Source organism: Vipera berus (genome assembly GCF_964194415.1).
Source record: "Vipera berus genome assembly, chromosome: 7".
Lineage (NCBI taxonomy): Eukaryota > Metazoa > Chordata > Lepidosauria > Squamata > Viperidae > Vipera > Vipera berus.
Genome location: NC_138209.1, coordinates 77,649,381 through 77,668,940, shown reverse-complemented (window position 1 = coordinate 77,668,940; position 19,560 = coordinate 77,649,381). Strand labels below are relative to the sequence as shown.

Below are 19,560 nucleotides of genomic sequence, written 5' to 3'. Positions count from 1 at the left end.
CAATTCAGTAAGCTCTCAGGTGTGAGAAATGCTGGAAAGCAACTTAACGAGCGAATAAAAACGGTCTTTGCTAGACAAGAATTCGTCCTTTTCTTCTTTTTCTAACCTCTTCCTTTTTTTCTTTTTTTAATCTGACGGCAGGAGATCCAGCAGGTGAAAACTCTCGAAGATCTAGAGGCTTTTATGCTTAAGCATGGAGAAAACATCATTGACACTTTAGGAGCAGAAGTGGATCGCCTTGAAAAGGATCTCAAGGTGAGTAGCGGCGGGCCGGCCGGCCAAACAAATGCACGGGCGGGAATAAAACGTGAGTTTGCTAGTCACATCGGACTGGGAAAATCTCGGGGGGAGGGGGGGGGGCTCCCACAAGACAGCAAGCATATTTCAGGATAGGAATCCCAAAGGTGCCTTTTTTTTCAGGAGGCAACTGGCCTTTCTTGTTTTTCCTTTGAAGAGGTTTCGCTTCTCATCCCAGAAGCTTCTTCAGCTTCTGACTGCAGGGTGGGGAAGGGGAGGATTTATACTCCTCGCAGAGAGCTGGTCCTTTGCCTCCTTTCAGAGAGTCGGTCGAGGCCACTTGGAGGTTTGCCTGTGTCCTCAGGGTCACCTGAGCGGTGCAGATGGGTGTGGGAGATCCAGCCCCAGGCTCAGTGGAAAACGTCAGTCTTGATAACGTGCAGTCTTATTTTTCAGCCAAGTAAACATCATTAAATTCCATTTCAGAAACTGAATCCCGAAGTACGGCATGTGGATCTGGAAATACTGTAATCTTCACGGAATCGACTTCCTCACATCTCTCTCTCTCTCTTTCTCTCTCTCTCTCTCTCTCTCTCTCTCTTTTGGGGGGGGGATTCGGCTTCTTTGAAGACGGGCACCCTCTGAAACTCCGGCAGTCTCAAAACATCACACCTTTTAAGTTCCCTGCTGATCAGTTTTCCATCCAGATCAGCCTCGGCTTTCCTTGAACTGGCGACGTAGAGCTGCTTACTGCCTCTTTTCACGGCGATCTGTAGAACATTTGCAACTAGACACTTTAAAATAAGTTATTTACATGTCTGTTTTGGGGGGAGGGGGGGGAGAGAATGCATCCTATATGTTTTACTGGCCTATTTCAAGTGTTTTTAATTTGGCTTGCAAAACCATCCCCATTTGAAGACTGCATTTCTCTTAGAGTCAAACAGGAAGAATTCTAGTTCTGTCGTCTTTTATCTCTCTCTCTCTCTCTCTCTCTCTCTCTCTCTCTCTCTCTCTCTCTCTCTCTCTCTCTCTCTCTCTCTCTCTCTCTCTCTCTCTCTCTCTCTTTTCCCCTTGTCTGAATTTGGTGTCTGCAGCATTACCCGTTCTAGTCTTCTTCAGATGGTTTGAGATGGATCACTTCCAACCTCTGTCCCGGTGTTACGATCTTATAGCTGCTCCTAGCAAACTCTGTAGCTTTGACCCAGATGATCTGGGCAGATTTTTGGAGATTCCCCTTAACCTGCAGAAAACCTGCAGATATTGAGATTGTGCCAGACCGGTACTTGCGTACCAGCACCAGATAATTTAATGGGTGGACTAAAGTTTTTACCTGCGCAATCATCTTCCAGCTGTTGACTTTGCGATATCAAAAGGCGAAACACAAAAAAACATGTGTTACGCTGCTTGGCTGGTTCTAAATCTCTGTTGTATTTCCCTTTGTGGTTCTGTCGGATATCATTTGCGGGGGTGATGCCAGTAGGAACATCGGGAAGAACTTTCAAGATGTTCAAACTTGTCCTTCTCCCGATCGTGGTGCCCTCCCATCCTGGGGGAACCTCAAAAGTGTTCCCAGACGCTGTGGGAATTGTAAGGCAGCGCATCTGGAAAGTAGCACATCGAAGGAGGTTTGTTTGGTTGAAAAACATGTCAAAAAAAGCTAGTTTTGGGATGACTTTGGACCTGCTCTCCTCAAAGTTGAGTATCATCTTGAAAGTAATGCCCAATAACTTAAAATACATTGGATGTTTTTTTTTCCTAAATTAAAATCGTACTAAGGTGGCCCCAATTGGCATCTGAAGGATCTCGTCTCGAACGTTGGAGTGGATTTAGAATGGGTAGAGTTTGCAAACGGCAGATGGAGCCTCTGAAATTCCTCTTCCTGGGGAATGTAGCAGCTGTTTGGGCTCCCGAAGAAAAAGAGAACGCCCTGGCATTAAATCTAGCGTGCCGGGCAGCTTGGAAGGGGTTGGGAATCAAGGGCCCAATGCTTGAACTGGGCAGACCCCGAGTGAATTGGCTTTAAAGAGCTTTTCCCTCTATAAGTAGAAATCAGGAAAGCAAAACGGATAAAGATGCCGGTTTGTACGGGCATCCACGCTACCTGTGCAATGCTCGATTCAGCACAGGATGCAATCCAGCCCCCTTATCATGGTGAGGTGCTGATTGCGTGCAACGCTGGAGCTGTGAAACTTAACTCGTATTAAGGAAACGGCAACCGGAGGACTGTGGCGCACACACACTGGGGCAGCCCCGTGTCATCGAAGCACCGATGGCAAGTTTGCAAAAGGAGCTGAAATCATCTATGCACTTTTATCAACCTCTTGGGAATTTTTTTTTCCCCCGAAGTCTTTGGCCTCTGAGGCAAAGACTTTTTCTTTTAATATTTTTTTTTTTGGGGGGGGGGGGGATGCAAAGTGCGTTTGGCCAGGTGGACATTAATTTTCAAACCCTGTTTTTTTTTTTAAGCCGTGGTACAAATTATGTGTGGAGACCAAAATGCGTCCGATTGGTTTAGTGCAGAGACAAGAAAGTCATCAGTTCCCGCGCTGGTAGCATTTTGACCTTTCTGTGCGTAATTGAATGTAATGACGCTATTTGGTGTATTTTTTTTTTAAGTGTCAGGAAAACAGCTGTACATAATGTAATTAGCACCTACCGATAAAACGTGTTCTGTACATTTAGAACGAAAGAGGTGTCTCCTTGTTTTCAGTTATGGGGGAAGACTTTTAATTGAAGGCAGGTTCCCACACAACCCTTAAGCATCTCATTAACTTTTGTTGATGCCGGAGTAACCTAGACTTTCTAATGTGTGTGATGGCTTGTGGGGATGTTTAGGAAGCTAATCAAGGAGAGAAGCAACTTAAAACTAAGGAGAAATTTCCCTAACGGAACAATTCATCCGTGGAACGACTTGCCTCCAGAGGTTGTGGGTGCTCCAACACGGGAAGTGTTTTAAGAAGAGACTGGACAGCCGTTTGTATCCAGAATAGTACAAGAGTTTCCCGGTTGAGCAGGGGGTTGGACTAGATGACCTCCCAAATCCCTTCCAACTCTTGTCTTGCACCTCGATCTTCCATGGATTTTCTGCAGAACATGAAGCTGATTTTGAGAGAATGTTAGGAAGAGTTTTATGTCCTGGTGGGGGAATCCCCCCCCTCTGTGTATCCACCGGGACATCCACAAAATTATAACTACAAGCAGCTGCAAAACTATCCAAGATCATTTGGAATCTCCTGGCATCAGCTGAAATTTTCGAAGAGTTTGTGGTTAGCATCCTCTCCCAGGCCACCCACTAAAGGACTGGTTGTGTATTTTCAAAGCATAGGTGTCTCCTTGCTTATTTGGAGTTCAGTTTAGCAACATGCAAATGACTTATACAAAATTTATACGCAGGCTTTCCAGACAGGCAGTGCAGCAGTGACTTTTTTTTTATTGTGCATTGTTATGCAACAGAACAAATGGATTGGAAGCATAGACTAATCAAAACCCACTAGCGCCACCACCACCCAAAGTAGTAAATTCTAGTAACAAAAATTTCTTTATAATTAAAAAATATCACTTGTTTTTTTTTTAAAAAAAAATGTGCTGAACGCTTTTCTACGTTTTACTTCCTGGAAAGAAAGACGTGACTTGATGTCCTTTAGAAAACAATTCACATATGCGATAGAAATTTTTTCACCAAAACATCACTAGGCTATATTACATTAGTTCGCTTTGTACAGCATCGTTTTGTGATATACCTTAAAACACCGGACAAATTGCTCCTACAATCGACGTAAACACTTGTAACGATTAAAAAAAAATGTCGGAAGGGATGAAATTCTAGGTCACGGTATCCACAAATATTTTTCCCCCTACAAAATGGAACGAAGTCATGTTGGCACCGATGTGTGCATCGTAACAATACATAACTGGGGGGAGAAAAAAAATAGCTACAAAAACTTGAGGGAAGATTTTTGTGATCGGAGTGAGTAAGGCAGTGGGTTCCTTCCTAAAAAGGGCACTGAAAGTGTAGACCAGTTTTTGCTGCAGTGGCTCGTAGATGGATTCAAGTCCTCAAACTCTCTGGGGTTTCAAATCCTCTTTGGGATTTAGACAGGTGGTCCTCAACTTACGACCACAATTCAGCCCAGATTTGATGTTGCTAAGTGAGAAATCCGTTGAGTGAGTTTTGTCCCGTTTTATGACTTTGCTCACCACGCTTCTTTGGTGAATCCTTTGAGCTTTCCGGCCAGGACTGAGAATTTTAATTTTTAACTTATTGTAATTGGGGTTTTTAATCAGAGTTAGATTTTCAATTAAGGATAATTTAATCTATTTTAATTGTTATTAACTTTTGTATTGTAATATTGTTTTAATCGCCTTGTGAACCGCCCTGGGTCCTACAGGAGAAAGGCGGTATATAAGTTCAATAAATAAATAAATAAATCCTTGCAGTTCTTAAAATTGGTAATGCGGTTGTTAATTGAATCCGGCTTCCCCCCCCCCCATTGGCTTTGCTTGTCAGAAGGTGACTCACCCCGGATGCTGCAAACGTCATAAATTTGGAGTTGCCAAGTGTCCAAATGTAAAATCACGTGACCACGGGGATGCTGCAACAATCGTTAAGTGTGAAAAAATGGTCGTAAGTCACTTCAGTGCCGTTGTAACTCTGAACGGTCGCTAAATGAACTGGGCGTAAGTTGAGGATTACCTTTCTTGATGGACCTTTATGCTTTAGAGAACTGCATGCAATGCATTAGCTTTAGGACAGGGGTCTTCAAACGTGTCCCTTTTATGACTTGTGGACTTCAACTCCCAGAATTCCTCAGCCAGGTACGCGTGCCTGGCTGAGGAATTCTGGGAGTTGAAGTCCACAAGTCATAAAAGGGACAAGTTTGAAGACCCTGGCTTTAGGAGTTAACCTTAAGTCCTGCTGCTCAGCTGTTGAACCCTGTAGAATATTTAGTTTCCTACATCTCGGGAGTCCCATACAGGAGAAACTGGCCATGTAGGGTCTACATCAGATGCTCAGCATAGTTGTAAATACTACACAGGCGAGGGAGCTTAAGGGGAAGGTGGACTATATACCATTCTGAAGGAACCTGTGATATAATGCTTGGACCTTCACCCATCTTGGTTGGGGTACCTGGTGGTGCTTCCAGGAGCTGCTTATGTTGCTAAGGTCCTAGCGAGGCAACCCAAAGAGGATTTGGCACCCTAAAGAGAGGGCAGGCTTCTGCATCTGGCCCATTTGAGGTAAAAATGTTAATTTTACTATCCGTGACACTTGAAAGATTCCAAAAACAAGCAAGGTGCTCCTTCCTCGGAACACCGTTCAGCTGAGCTGTGCAGGTCTTCTCTTTCAAACTTTGGCATTTGAACTGTAAGCCTTAGGAGAACCTAGATCAGGTTCTCCAAAACCTGGCAACTTGGAAGACTTGTGGACTTCCAACTGCCAGGATTCCCCCAGCCAGCCACAAGTCTTGAAAGTTGCTAAGTTTGGAGACCCCTGACCAGACCATTTCTCTCCATTAGCATTTAATTCCCTGCCCTTGGAGTATTTGAGAGGGTGGGAGAAGACCTCTAGCTTTCCTTCTCCTGACCTATTATGTTCATGCACACTGAATTCTTCCAAGGGAAATAGTCCATCAAATTTTGTCCTCTGAAAACCACAACTTCTCCTTGACTTCTCCTGTCTCGTTCACACTTGTTGTCAACACCAAAACTTTTTAAGTCAAACGTGTCGCCAGGGTGGGGTCAAAAACGTCAAGATTATAGCCAGGACCTTGGAATCAAAAGCTTCGCTTTCTTTTTAATGTGCTTGCAACATCTGTGAGACACGTAAAGGTGGAGGCTTGATCGCACACCATCATGCGTGCTCTTTGATATTTTTTTTTGATTTTGATTTTTTAACCACACCCTGTAGACACCTCTGCTCTCGCGTTTTCTCTGTCTCCGAAGAAGTATTTTTCAGGTCAACCATGATTGCAAGTGGCTATGTGGTAAACGATATAAAAATAGGAAAACGTGGCGTATTAGTAGACTTATTTGTAATAGTCGACAATCCGAACCCTTTTGGGTCATCATTACAGACATACTGTATGTCCTTATTTAAACAGAGAAAAAAAATGACTAAAGGAGTTGGAGCAACTTCAGATTTCCTGCTAGCTTCCTCAAAGAGTTTCTTTGTGGGGAGCTGTCAGGAAGTATCAGAAATCTTTCCTTCATTCCTCCCTTCCCTTCTTCCTTCCTTCCTTTCTCCCTTTCCCTTCTGCCTTCCTTCCTTTCCTTTTCCTTCCTTCCCTTCTTCCTTCCTCCCTTCCCTCCTTCCCTTTTTCCTTCCTCCCTTCCCTTCTTCCTCCCTTCCCTTTCTCCTTCCATCCCTCCTTCCTTCCTTCCCCTTCCCTTCCTCCTTCCTTTCTTCCTCACTTCCCTTTCTCCTTCCTTCCTTCCTTCCTTCCTTCCTTCCTTCCTTCCTTCCTTCCTTCCTATAACGTGGCTTTGGGAAGCAGTTTAAATTTGGGGGGGAAGAATTTACACCTTGGTGTAGCAGAGGCTTTACACCAGATAAACCAGCCACATCACAACTTTGGCCCAAAGCATGTTTAGAGAAACTACAAAAGAACAATTAATATATTTAAGCATGAACAATTAGACCAATCTCTAGTGCTGTATTTGTAGGGAGCTGAAATAAGCAGATTGATAGATGTAACAGCAATTGCCTTTCCTGACCAAGTCTTAAAACCGCTATGATTTTATTTTTTTATTGTATATATACAATGTATACCATATATTGTATATATACAATGTATATGGCGAAAAGCATTTCGTTTTCACTGCAACGAAGCCAAAAGCATCAAACTTTCTGGAATCTCAGAGGCTTTCTTTAATCTGATAAGATTCCATGGTCTTTTTTTTGTTTTTCATTATTATTATTATTATTATTATTATTATTATTATTATTATTATTATTATTATTATTATTAATTTGATTTAGTAGTTCTTCACCATTTAGCAATTTTATATGCAGTATAAATACGTACGTGGCTATTGCTCAAACTTAATAGCTGCCTACAATGCAGGGAGCACCAGCATTCAAATCGGTCCAAACTAAGGGTGTAAAAGCTACTACAGCACAGTCTCTCTGGTGCCATACTTGGCAATATTAGAAAATCCATATTCCATACTGGACCATATCTCCAATTTTCAGGAAGAGACGAAAAAGCGATTATCACCCCCACCCCACATTGCTCAGGCTAAGCTGGAGGCACGTGATCCTAGATAAGAAGACACGGACTTAACGGTCAATGTTATCTTTCCTTACCTGGAATAAGGTCAACCCTTAGTCAGGCCCATAATCAGATAGCCAAGAGATTCCACCAGGGGTGTGTGGTGGAAGTGGTTGCCTCCCATGCCAGTGTTCCTAGTCCTCAAGGAAGAAGCAGTTTGCTAGAGGTTGATAGACCTTCCCTTCGACTCGGAGACATGCAACTTCTTCTTTATAACGGTGGCCTTAAATCTAGAACCGATAGACCAGGGATGTTTTAACGCTGGCCACTTGATGAGCTGTGGACTTCAACTCCCAGCATTGCCCAGCCAAAGTTGGACATCTTTCCGTAGATGCTACGTGCCTGTTGTACTTTCAGAACGTATCATTGGAACCAAGATAGGAATCGGAAGAAAACGTCCCGTTAAGTGAGCTTTGACCACTGGGCTAAGCAAATCCCATCTGGTACTGTTTTCAATGAGGTTTTCTCTACGAGGGCTTGAGGTGCTTAATTCAAATGGCAGGTATTTTACACTACACACACCAACACTGGAATTGCACACAGGTTATATCAAAATGCATCCTACACGACATTCTACAGCGATGTGGGCTTGTGCATCCTATCAGACACGTTTCACCAAGGAGATGGGCAAGTTTCATCACAGGAAATGTTACACCACTAAGGTCCACACCACAAAGAGGAATGTGGCATTTGAGGTATTTGTCACACACAACAACACGAAACAGCTAGAGCAGACTTGCTGCAGTTTGGGAAGAATAGACAATTATTATTATTTTTCTTTATACACGGGCTTTCTCGCGGCTACTGATGATTAGCAGATTTTGATTTAGGAGCAGGGGTGGTGGTGGGGAAATCCTCAGCTTATATGAAGATGCAAAGATGACTGCAAGGAATATAAATTCTTTCATCCTCCAACGTTCACTCAGAACTGGAGGAGCTTCTTGGCGGAGAAAAGCGGAAGGTCCTCAAGGAAAAAACAAAAAAACAAAAAAAAAGCAACTTTGGGATTCCCTGTTTAATATTTCTTTCTAATGTTAGATTCAGAATTGCCTTCCTTCCTTCCTTAAAGTCAGAGTTCCCCATACATCCCAGTTTGGTGGGCCGGAAGGAAAGGGGACAGCAGAGAAATGGGCCCGTGCGCGGCCCACACATATGTGCAAACGGGCGCACGCACAACAGTGGTGCTAGCATGCACATGCATGCGCAAATGGTCCGCATGCATGCGCAAATGAGCCTCTGGCACCTGCGTGACGCTGCCGGAGGTGCTAGCGTCCCCGTGCATGTGCAAACGGGGCCGCTAGTGCCCGCGCGGTGGTGCTACCACGAGTGGGGTGGGGCTTGCCAGCTATTCCCACAGATCATAAGTTGGGAACTCCTGCTTTGAGTTAGAAAGACGGTCTTTAAACGGAGTCGGTTAATGCCAGAGGGCAGTTCTTGCCTTGTTTGGCAGGGAAGCAACACACCAGCTCCAGTTTTTTTTTTTAAATTAAGCTGACAAGAAAACAGAAATAAGCGACCCCAAATTCCTTTTTTTTAAAAAGAAAAGAAAAGAAAAAGCTATTTGCTATCCCCCTGACAGGTCTTCGCTTGGCTCTTGGTCAAGGAGACAGAGCCAGTGGCTTTCTTTGCCTACTAAACCAGTTATCTCCCAGGGCTGCCAGTTCAAGGGCGTACAATAGTGATTGTGCAAAAGAAAAAAAAGGGGAGGCGGGTCTGCGGAGATTCTCGGTCTTCCAGGTCAGGTCTGTCTCCTTTTTCAGGAGGCAACTGGACTCTCCAGTTTTTCTTTGAAGACCTTTGCATCTCAAACTGAAGCGCAGACAGTTCCCGCAATATTTTCTGAACGGATTTCCAGGAAACATTGCAGACCGCAGGGACCATTTGCGTTTCGCTTGGAGAGGCAGACAACGCAGACTCATCCTCAAAATCCTGCACGCGTCTTCCACAGTGAAGGGACCCAGGGCAGAAAAAAAACATCCTGCATCCAAGGAGGCCCCACACCCATTTGCACCGCTCAGGTGACCCTGAGGACGCAGGTAAGCCTCCAAGTGGCCTCAATGCCTCTCTTAAAAGAAGGCGAAGGACCAGCTTTCTGCAAGGAGTATAAATCCTCCCATTCCCCCCACCATCCAGTCAGAGCTGAAGAAGCTTCCGGGATGAGAAGCGAAACGTCTTCGAAGGAAAAAACAAGAAAATCCAGTTGCCTCCTGAAAAAAGGCACATTTGGGAGAAGGAGGGAAGAGGACGAGGAGGAGGAAGATGGGAGGGAAAGAAGGAGGCTAGGAGAGAAAGAGACACAGAGAAAGAGAAAGAGAAAAAGAAGAGAGGGAGGAGGGGGAAGGAAAAATGAAGAGGAGGTGAAGGATAAGGGGAAGGGGAAGAAGAAGGAAGAGGAGGAGGCCTTTTCAAATGGCCTCAACGACCCTCTCAAAGGATGCAAATGACCAGCTCTCTGCAAGGAGTATAAATCTTTCCACTTCCTCACCATCCAGGCAGAGCCGAAGAAGCTTCTGGGATGAGAAGCGAAACGTCTTCGAAGGAAAAATGAGAAAGTACAGTGGCCTCCTGAAAAAAAAAAGCCCCTTTGGGACAAAATCATGATGGCACCTAATGAAAAGAGGAGAGGAAGCCGGCAGCATAATGCAGGCTTTCTCTCAACGTGGCTTAGACCTTGTTCAGAATTAGGAGAATAATTTAAGCGCCTTCTGAAGAAAACCCTGAACGCAAAGGTTGACTGCAGACAACTCTTCAAAACTCTCCGCACGAAGCAGAGTTCCCTCCATCCCACCCCATCGATCCGCGCTCCTCATTTCGATATCTTTCAGTTTGCGGGGAAATTGTTCATACAAAAAAGCAGCCCTTGATTTACAACGGCTCGTTTTAGTGACCGGCTGAAGTTACAATGGCATTGAAAAATGCGGCTTTCATTACCCTGTTTTCCCACTTAACGACCGTGGCAGCAACCCCCCCCCCACCCCCAATTCACAGGATCAAAAGTCAAACGCTTGGCCACCGACTCGCATTTATGACGGTCGCAGTGTCACCGGGGGTAGGGGTCCCGCGATCCCCTTTTGCGACCTTCTGACAAGCAAAGTCAGCGGGGGGAAGCCAGATTCACCGAACAGCTGCGTGACCAACTTAACAATGGCGGGGATTATTCGATTAACAACGGTGGACGGAAAGATCGTAAAATGGGGCGGCGCTCACTTAAGGAACGTCTGGCTGAGCGACAGTTCAGCTCAATTTTGGTGGTGAGTTTTCTCAGAGAGCGGCTCTTGCAGGGGACACGTTCACAAGCCGTTTGCTGTGGCTGAGTCCAAAACTTGATAAAATTCAATCAGAATCGATCAGAATAGGAGCTGGAAGGGACCCCGGAGGTCTTCTAGCCCAGCCTCCTGCTCAAGGAGCAGACCCTAGCTCAGGGGTGGGGAACCTTGGCCCCTTCATGACTCGTGGACTTCAACTCCCAGAATTCCTGAGCCAGCATGGCTGAGCTTGGAAACCTCTCCCTTTCCCCTCAGCGTGGCTGGCTCAGGAATTCTGGGAGTTGAAGTCCACGAGTCATGAAGCGGCCTAGGCCTAGGCCAGGGGTAGGCAACCTTGGCTCTTTCATGACTCGTGGACTTCAACTCCCAGAATTCCTGAGCCAGCATGGCTGAGCTTGGAAACCTCTCCCTTTCCCCTCAGCATGGCTGGCTCAGGAATTCTGGGAGTTGAAGTCCACGAGTCATGAAGAGGCCACGGAATCGCTCTGGTTGTTAACTTAGTCACACGGCCCTTCAGCAAATCCGGCTTCTTTCCCAATTGGCTTTGCTTAGCAGAAGGTCACAAAAGGGGATCACGTGACCCCGAGACGCTGCAACTCTCATAACTGCAAGTCAGTTGGCAAGTGTCCATATTTTGATCACCATGCCTCAATGGTTGTGTGAAAGACAGTCGTAAGTCATTTTTTTCAAGGCCGTTGTAACTTTGAACAGTCACTAAACGTACCATTGCAATCCGAAGATCACCTGTACTTCCTTATTGGCTTGCAAGACTAGTGTTAAAACCAGCTTCTCACAATCTGGGATGAATGACAGCACAACCACACACTCTGGAAGAGGATGGGAGCTGTAAGCCAGCACATCTGGCTGGGGAAATCCTACTTTTACACACATCGCCTTGGACACAACTCAATCCTCAACATGCTTTGGATTCTTAATTCACATTAAAATGGAACACCGAACAGCCAGTCTCTTGTCTTTCCCTTGCCTCTCCTTCTGGATCGCCTTCCTTCCGACCATCAATCTCCAGAGCCATCATGGATACCTCTGCCGAAAAGGTCGTCGTGGGAACTATGTTGATCGATCCCATCGTAGTACGAATTCCCGTTATGCAGGAATGTCCCCACTGCCCGTCCTTGCCGAGCGTGTCCCACCGCATCACTGAAGACCTTGTTGATCTGTTCTTCGGAAGGCATCCACCAATCCGGGTTAGAGGTGCAATGCATCCGAATGAATTCTGTGAAGAAATCAGCAAGTGACCTCCTGTGGTATTGAACAACTGAGTCTAGGCCCAGGGTGGCGAACCTATGGTACGCGTGCCACAGGTGGCACACAGAGCCCTCTCTGTGGGCACGTGTGCCCTCGCCCCAGTCCTAGGCCTTCAGCTGGGTTTTATAAAACCTTTTCGCTTTAGGCCTGTGCCGCCGTGTGCAAAAAAAAAAAGGTTCAATCAATCATTCAATTTCAACTTCTCGCGGGAAAAAAAATCTCGCAAAGTTGGAATTGATTGATAGAACCTTTTAGTCCTACCCAGTCTGCTGTTACCAAGGCAGCCACGCCCACCCAATGGGCCATGCCCACCCAATGGACCACACCCACCCAATGGGGCCACACCCACCCGGCACCCAACAATACATAAGTGGGTTTCGGGTTGCAGTTTGGGCACTCGGTCTCTAAAAGGTTCACCATCACTAGGACAATTCATGCATGGCCAACTTTTCATGGCCAAGTCATCATGGCCAAGTCGCCATGGCCAACTCACCTTGGCCAACACATCATGGCCAACTCGCCATGGCCAACTCATTATGGCCAAGTTGTCACGGCCAACTCACCATGGCCAACTCATCATGGAGAACTTGCTATGGCCAACTTGTTACAGTTAACTTGCCGCAGGAGAAGAATTACACTAATGTTAAAGAAATGGTGAAATAGAATCATTGGAGAAAGAAGCAAAGTAAAAGGAAGGACAGAATGAAATGTGAACGGCCAAAATTAAAACAGTGCTTTATTTATTTTAAATAATTAAACAGGATTGTGACGTTGTCCCGCAGTGAGTTGGCTGTGGTGAATTGGCTGTGGCAAGTCAGCCACAGTGGGCTGTGACAAGTTGTCCCATTGGGTAAACAAGTGGTCTTGTGAACTGGGCCAGCGGCAGAAGAGTATGGACGATGGGCATGCGGCTTCTTAAGAGGTGAATAACCTGGCAAGTTTGATGTTTAGTCGGCGGCCTTGTGGGCAAAGTAATCCTCAACAAAACTCCAAAATAGAGCAAATTGTGTAAGGGGGTTGAGCCACCTGGATTGCCAAGCAAAAGGATTGTTGGAAGGAAAGGCTTGTTGGGATGCAATGTATGGAAAGTGGAGGAATATCTAAAGACAAGGAGCTAAGGCAGGGGTCCACGAAAGGTTTGGAAACTTAGATACGGACTGCTGAGTAGGACGGTGTTTATCTTACATTTAAAAACAGAAACAAATCTCAGCGCCCAAAGACAGGGTAAGACAACCCAATACAACTTGTCTTGTTTTGTAACACAATTGGATTTTGTGCAATTTGTCCCGCTGAAGGTTTTGTGTTTGTGTGTGTGTCTGTGTGTGGAGGGACAATGGAGAAAAGAAGTTACTGAAGAAACAAGGACTTCTCAACATTGTTTTGGGGATGGCTCTTCCTTTTTTTTTAAAAAAAGGAAGAAAAATTCTGCCTAGCTGTATCCTGCCTTTTTGTTCTCCACCTTGTGTTTCTCTAAGTTTGTAGCATGGACGCAACCTTGTGCTCTGCAACAGAGGAAATGGTCTCGGAGAGACGTTTGATTCTGAAGCAGGACAAATTCCTTTCTCTTTTAACCGAATGCTTAAATATGTAGTATATCCCTCAGGTGTCCTACAACCGGACGCAATACACGTGAGAGAAATGTCCTGCTTTTACAGCTGGAGACCAAATGCCTTTGTTCAGAATTGTACAGAGTAATCTCACACAGCCAAAGGTCTGTGTCAAGACCAAGCTTTTGTAAGCTCCAAGAAAACAGGCTCATGTGACCTCTGAAAATTCAGACCATTGTAACTCTTACAACGCATCTTAGGATGCTATGAGGGCCACATGCTCCATTTATGAGCATCAGTTGTGGGGAATAAGCGTGCCAGGTGTCACTAATTGATCCAGGGGGACCTCATTGGGACCTAGCAGAAGCAACCCAGGAGAACACATCACACTCTTTAGACTTTAGAGGGAAAGAATATTCCCACCGTCTATCACTGATCTCCTGAGGATGTCCTCAAGTGGAGACCCCTGTAAGAAAAGGGAGGTGGCATCTCAGACACTTTCTCTTGAAAGGGCAATAACAGAAGAGCAGAATAACGTATTAAAAGAATAGAACAACAGAATAGCAACAGAATAACAGAATTAACAGAACAACAGAAAATAGAATAGCAGAATAACATTAAAAGAGTAGAATGACAGAATAGCAACAGAATAACATTATTAACAGAACAACAGAAAACAGAATAGCAGGATAACACTAAAAGAGTAGAATGACAGAATAGCAACAGAATAACAGAATTAACAGAACAACAGAAAACAGAATAGCAGAATAACACATTAAAAGAGTAGAATGACAGAATAGCAACAGAATAACAGAATTAACAGAACAACAGAAAATAGAACAGCAGAATAACACATTAAAAGAGTAGAATAACAGCATAACAACAGAATAAGAATTAACAGAACAACAGAAAATAGAATAGCAGAATAACACATTAAAAGAGTAGAATAACAGAATAACAACAGAATAACAGAATTAACAGAACAACAGAAAATAGAACAGCAGAATAACACATTAAAAGAGTAGAATAACAGCATAACAACAGAATAAGAATTAACAGAACAACAGAAAATAGAATAGCAGAATAACACATTAAAAGAGTAGAATAACAGAATAACAACAGAATAACAGAATTAACAGAACAACAGAAAATAGAACAGCAGAATAACACATTAAAAGAATAGAATAACAGAATAACTGAATTAACAAAATAACAGAAAATAGAGGTGGCATCTCAGACACTTTCTCTTGAAAGGGCAACTCCATCTAAGCTCCAGGACTTCCCCAAAGGACCCTCCCTTCTCTACCGCACGTCGAATCTGGTGAAATGAGATTGTGCATGGCGGACGTTGAGTGAAAAGATGCAGTCAGTACCTCTGAGACATGTTACTTTCACTGGATCCAGAGGCCGTCTTTCAGGACCAGTGTCTCCTGACTGCACTGACCTTTTTCTTTTCCCAAGGCCGCACGAGTACTTAAGCTCATCGGTGGTGAAGACAAATCTGATGAGGTAGCGAAGGAGACGCCGCCCGTCTTTCTTGGAGGAGTTGACGGCCTCGTCCCACTGTTTGCTAGTGATGAAGACGGGGTAATTGTTCAGCAATTGCTTGCTCCCCTAAAAATAACAGAATAACAACAGAATAGCAGAATAACAACAGAATAACAATAGATTAACAGAATAATAGAATTAACAGAATAACAGAATAACACATTAAAAGGATAGTAACAGAATAACAACAGAATAACAAAACAGAATAATAGAATAGCAGAATAACACATTGAAAGAATAGAATAGCAGATTAGAATAACAGAATAACAAGAGAAAACAATACGAGAATAACACATTAAAAGAATAGAATAACAGAATAACAACAGAATAACAGAATTAACAGAATAACAGAAAATAGAATAGCAGAATAACACATTAAAAGAGTAGAATAACAGAATAACAGACTAGAATAACAGAATTAAAGAATTAACAGAATAACAGAAAACAGAATAGCAGAATAACACATTAAAAGAATAGAATAACAGAATTAACAGAATAACAGAAACTAGAATAGCAGAATAACACATTAAAAGAATAGAATAACAGAATAGAATAGAATAACAGAATAATAACAGAATTAACAGAATAACAGAACAGAATAACAGAACAGAATAATAGAGCAGCAGGATAACAGAACAGAATAACAAAATATCAGAGTAACAATAACAACAGAATAACAACAAAATAACACTATAACAGGATAAAACAACAGGATAACAGAATAAGGAAGGGACCTTGGAGGTCTTCTAGTCCAACCCCCTGCTGGAGCATAAACCCCCAAAGCAACGAGCATGCCCAGGTTGTCAGGAGGCCCAGGAAACAGGGTGGAAAATGCAGCAGGCAAACTTGCAACCCAAACTTGACAGCCAGGAGCAAAGGATTTTTAATCCTGAGAACAAGGCAAATCAAGTTGCCTTTGCATTTTGTCCAGCAAGGAGAGTGAGAAGGAAGGAACACCTTGGGAGCAGAAGATGCTATTTATAAGGTGCTTTTTTGCAGGTGAGCTGAAGAGCGCCAGGAGCCAGCGATTGAGAAAGCTCGTGAAGTATCATGTTTTCCATTCTCTTGTTAAAATGTGTAAAACAACAACAACAACAACAAAAATAACACGCCTCTGGAGCGGTGTGAATCCAACAGGCCTCTTTCAGACAAATGGCAAATACTGTAGGGTCTTCAAACTCGGCCCTTTTATGACTCATGGACTTCAACTCCCAGAATTCCTCAGCCAGGTACGCTGGCTGAGGAATTCTGGGAGTTGAAGTCCATGAGTCATAAAAGAGCCGAGCTCCAGAAATTATTCTTTTAACAAACGTATTTCCACACAGATGGGTGTCATCCCGGTTGATTTGTGCTCTTAGAAGCGCGGCAGTTACGTTGCCACGGCCACCAGTAAATCGAGTGGAAAGGGCAGGAGCCAAGCAGCAGGCTTATTAACGAATTTGGAATCTGCGCATTCCGTATAATTACCTTGGTGATGGTGATCACACCCGTCTGGGATACTGTAATTGTTCCCGTTTGCCTGGTCCACCTGACTACAGTCACCCAGCTCTGAAAAGTCATTTTTATTCAATGAGCATAGAACATGGAATAACAGGGATGAGAGGGACCTAGAACAGACTTCCATAAGTGGTATCCACACACGTCCGGCAGGCCATTCTAGGCCTGGGAAGCCTCCTCCAGACCTCCGAGGCCTAGTACGGACTTCCAGAAGTGGCATCCATGCACTTCCAGTGGGCCGTTGTAGGCCTGGGAAGCCTCCTCCAGACCTCCGAGGCCTAGAACGGACTTCCGGAAGTGGCATCCATGCACTTCCAGTGGGCCGTTGTAGGCCTGGGAAGCCTCCTCCAGGCCTCCGAGACCTAGTCTGGACTTCCAGGAGCACTGTGCATTAAACCGGTTCTCTGAACTCAGCAAAATTTAGCAAAATTTAGCCCCACTAACTTTCCAAGTCAGGGTATTTGGATCATCAAATAATTCTTCCTCTAATCTTGTGCATATCTGTCAAGGATTACCTGTATTAGATAGGAACCTATAAACTAAGTCTTGATGAAGATCTTTTATACAGAACCCCTGCTGGTCCAAAGGCTCTCATCAATCTAGTGTGTGGCCCCTGAGCAATAAGAATGTTGATTTTAAAAAACTCACATTGCTTAAGAAGTGACCCTCTTTTTCCTCCATCCAGCACTGACCCGTTCTTCTGAGAGCTCATATAGGCCAAATCTTTCCATTGATGACCCCACTTCTGTCAACATCAAGACCTACCTCTGCTGGTTGCTCCACCGTCTGTGGCAACATCAGTTGATTGTGATGCTGGAGGACCATCTTCAAGTAGTCTAAAACAGTTTGGCAGGGCACTGCGAACAATGAGAAAGTTCCCACAGTCATATTTATTCGACTAAGAGCAAAACTGACTAGAGCTGGGGTCCCCAACCTCGAATGCGACAACTCGTTGTGCCCAACTCACTGCTGGACAACTTGCCATGGCCCACTCGCCATGGGACAACTTAACAATCCTGTTTAGTTATTTAAACAAAATAAAAAAAACTTTAATTTTTGCCGTTCTCATTTCATTCTGTCCCTCCTTTTGCATCTTTTCTTTAATGACTCTATTCCACCATTTCTTCGATGTTAGTGTAACTCTTGTCCTGCAGTGAATTGTCCTGTGGCAAGTGGGCCCTGGCGAGTTGGCCGTGATGAGTTGGCCTTCGTGAATTGGCCACGATGAGTTGGCCTTGGTGAGTTGGCCATGATGAGTTGGCCCTAGTGAATTGGCCGTGATAAGTTGGCCGTGATGACTTGGCCACAATGAATTGACCTTGGTGAATTGGCTGTGATGAGTTGGCCTTGGCAAGTTGGCCATGATGAGTTGGCTGTGATGAGTTGGCCATGATGAGTTGGCCATGATGAGTGGGCTGTGATGAGTAGGCCTTGATGAGTTGGCCATGCTGAGTTGGCCGGGATGAGTTGGCCATGATGAGTTGGCCTTGGTAATTGGCTGTGATGAGTTGGCCATGATGAGTTGGCAGTGGCAAGTTGCCCATGGCGAGTTGGCTCCAGCGAATTGTCATAGACCCACACCCAACCCCTGGGTTGTGGCCCACTACCAGGCTGTGGCCTGCTTGAAACCAGGCCATGGGAGAAACAACTTAACAACTATGGCAAGAAAGTTGGGCAGAATTCAACACTTGTCTTGTTTAACAATGGGAATTCTGGACACAGTTGCAGTCATAAGTCAAGGAATACCTGTATTAGTGTACTACTTCTCTGTATTACGGTATCACCCTGCCACTCCTCCCTTTCTTCTGAAAATGCGGCGGGGAGCACCAGAAGGTGCTTCATCCTACCCCGAAGTCTCAACCAATAGCATCACCTTACCTGGAATGCTCTCCAATTTTCTTCGGAGTTCTTCGTTTTCTTGTTGCAAGGAAACCACCTCCTGCTCCAACTCTTGGCAACGAGGGCAGTAGCCTTCCTCTTCTTCCTCCTCCTCCTCTGGGAGGGTGGAAGAAGATGGGTGACCGTGGGACTCCGAAGTCGCCGGAGAAGCCCATCCCCCGAGAGTGTGCACTGGAGAGGTGGGAAGCGGGTCCATGTCGGCCAAGTGACCGAAATCCCCAGCCGAGGAAGTGTTTTGCGAGGTGAAGCCTCCAGAAAGCAAATAGTTCTGAAGGGAATCGGTGAAGACTCTCAGGAAAGCCGAGGTCTGCTGCTTCTTCTGCACGTACTGCAATTCGAAGTCTGCGTTTTCGGAGGTCTGGCTGTGGACCATTTTGCCGAGCTGGCAATGCTCCGGCTTCTCATTGAAAGCCAGGCTCTCTTGTTTGACGCAGGAAGGCAGAGGCGGAGTGCGGCTGTGCTCCAGAAGTTTCCCTCCACAGTTTAAAAGACTGAGGACTCGGCTACACTGTTGAGCAAAAGCATCCAAGATCATACGACTCTCTGAAAGAGAAAAGGGCATTTTAGTCACCGGGGCTCCAAAGCAGACCCACTTCACGTCGCAAAGCCACAGGATCAAAGAACTACAGCTGGTCCTCGGCTTACGGCTAACAACCGAGTCCAAACTTTCGGTCGTTAGGGGAGACATGTTAGCCTCCAGGCCGAGCGTCCGAATAAAAGTCCAGGGTTAGTTTCGTTTCTGAAAAGCTGGCTGTTTATTGGATACGCGGCCTGGCAAAGGTGAGGTAAAAATGAACTCTATAGTGCCATCAGGCATCAGGCCGTAATGGCATAGAACAACGACTTTCCCAGCCAAACCTCCCCAGATGTCCCCGTAGTGGCTTCAGAGGAATGTGGGGAAGAGCAGGCTGAGGCAGGCCAGGGCCCTTCAGGATTGGGAGAGGAGGAACAGGAGAGACAAGAGTTCAGGCGATGAGCAAGGGCCACCCCCCACCTGATCCTAGAGCACGGAGAGTGGAGAGAAGGAGG

General features: G+C 45.1%; 2 protein-coding genes across 2 annotated transcripts in view; one reads left to right on the top strand and one right to left on the bottom strand.

Moving 5' to 3' along the window:
• Positions 1 to 2,926, top strand: part of SLC30A9 (solute carrier family 30 member 9) — a 36,463-nt gene extending 33,537 nt beyond the window's left edge. Inside the window, exons 17-18 of the mRNA XM_081332479.1 lie at positions 142 to 255; positions 724 to 2,926. Coding sequence (XP_081188605.1) covers positions 142 to 255; positions 724 to 768 — 159 coding nt within the window. The 3' untranslated portion in view covers positions 769 to 2,926. The remainder of the gene's footprint in view (positions 1 to 141; positions 256 to 723) is intronic.
• An 8,864-nt stretch (positions 2,927 to 11,790) lies between these two features.
• The window catches only part of BEND4 (BEN domain containing 4), a gene marked incomplete at both ends in the record, with an annotated part of 27,407 nt that continues 19,637 nt past the window's right edge, over positions 11,791 to 19,560 (bottom strand). Inside the window, 4 exons of the mRNA XM_081332561.1 lie at positions 11,791 to 12,008; positions 14,961 to 15,201; positions 17,398 to 17,489; positions 18,511 to 19,074. Of these exons, the coding sequence (XP_081188687.1) occupies positions 11,791 to 12,008; positions 14,961 to 15,201; positions 17,398 to 17,489; positions 18,511 to 19,074 (1,115 nt within the window). The remainder of the gene's footprint in view (positions 12,009 to 14,960; positions 15,202 to 17,397; positions 17,490 to 18,510; positions 19,075 to 19,560) is intronic.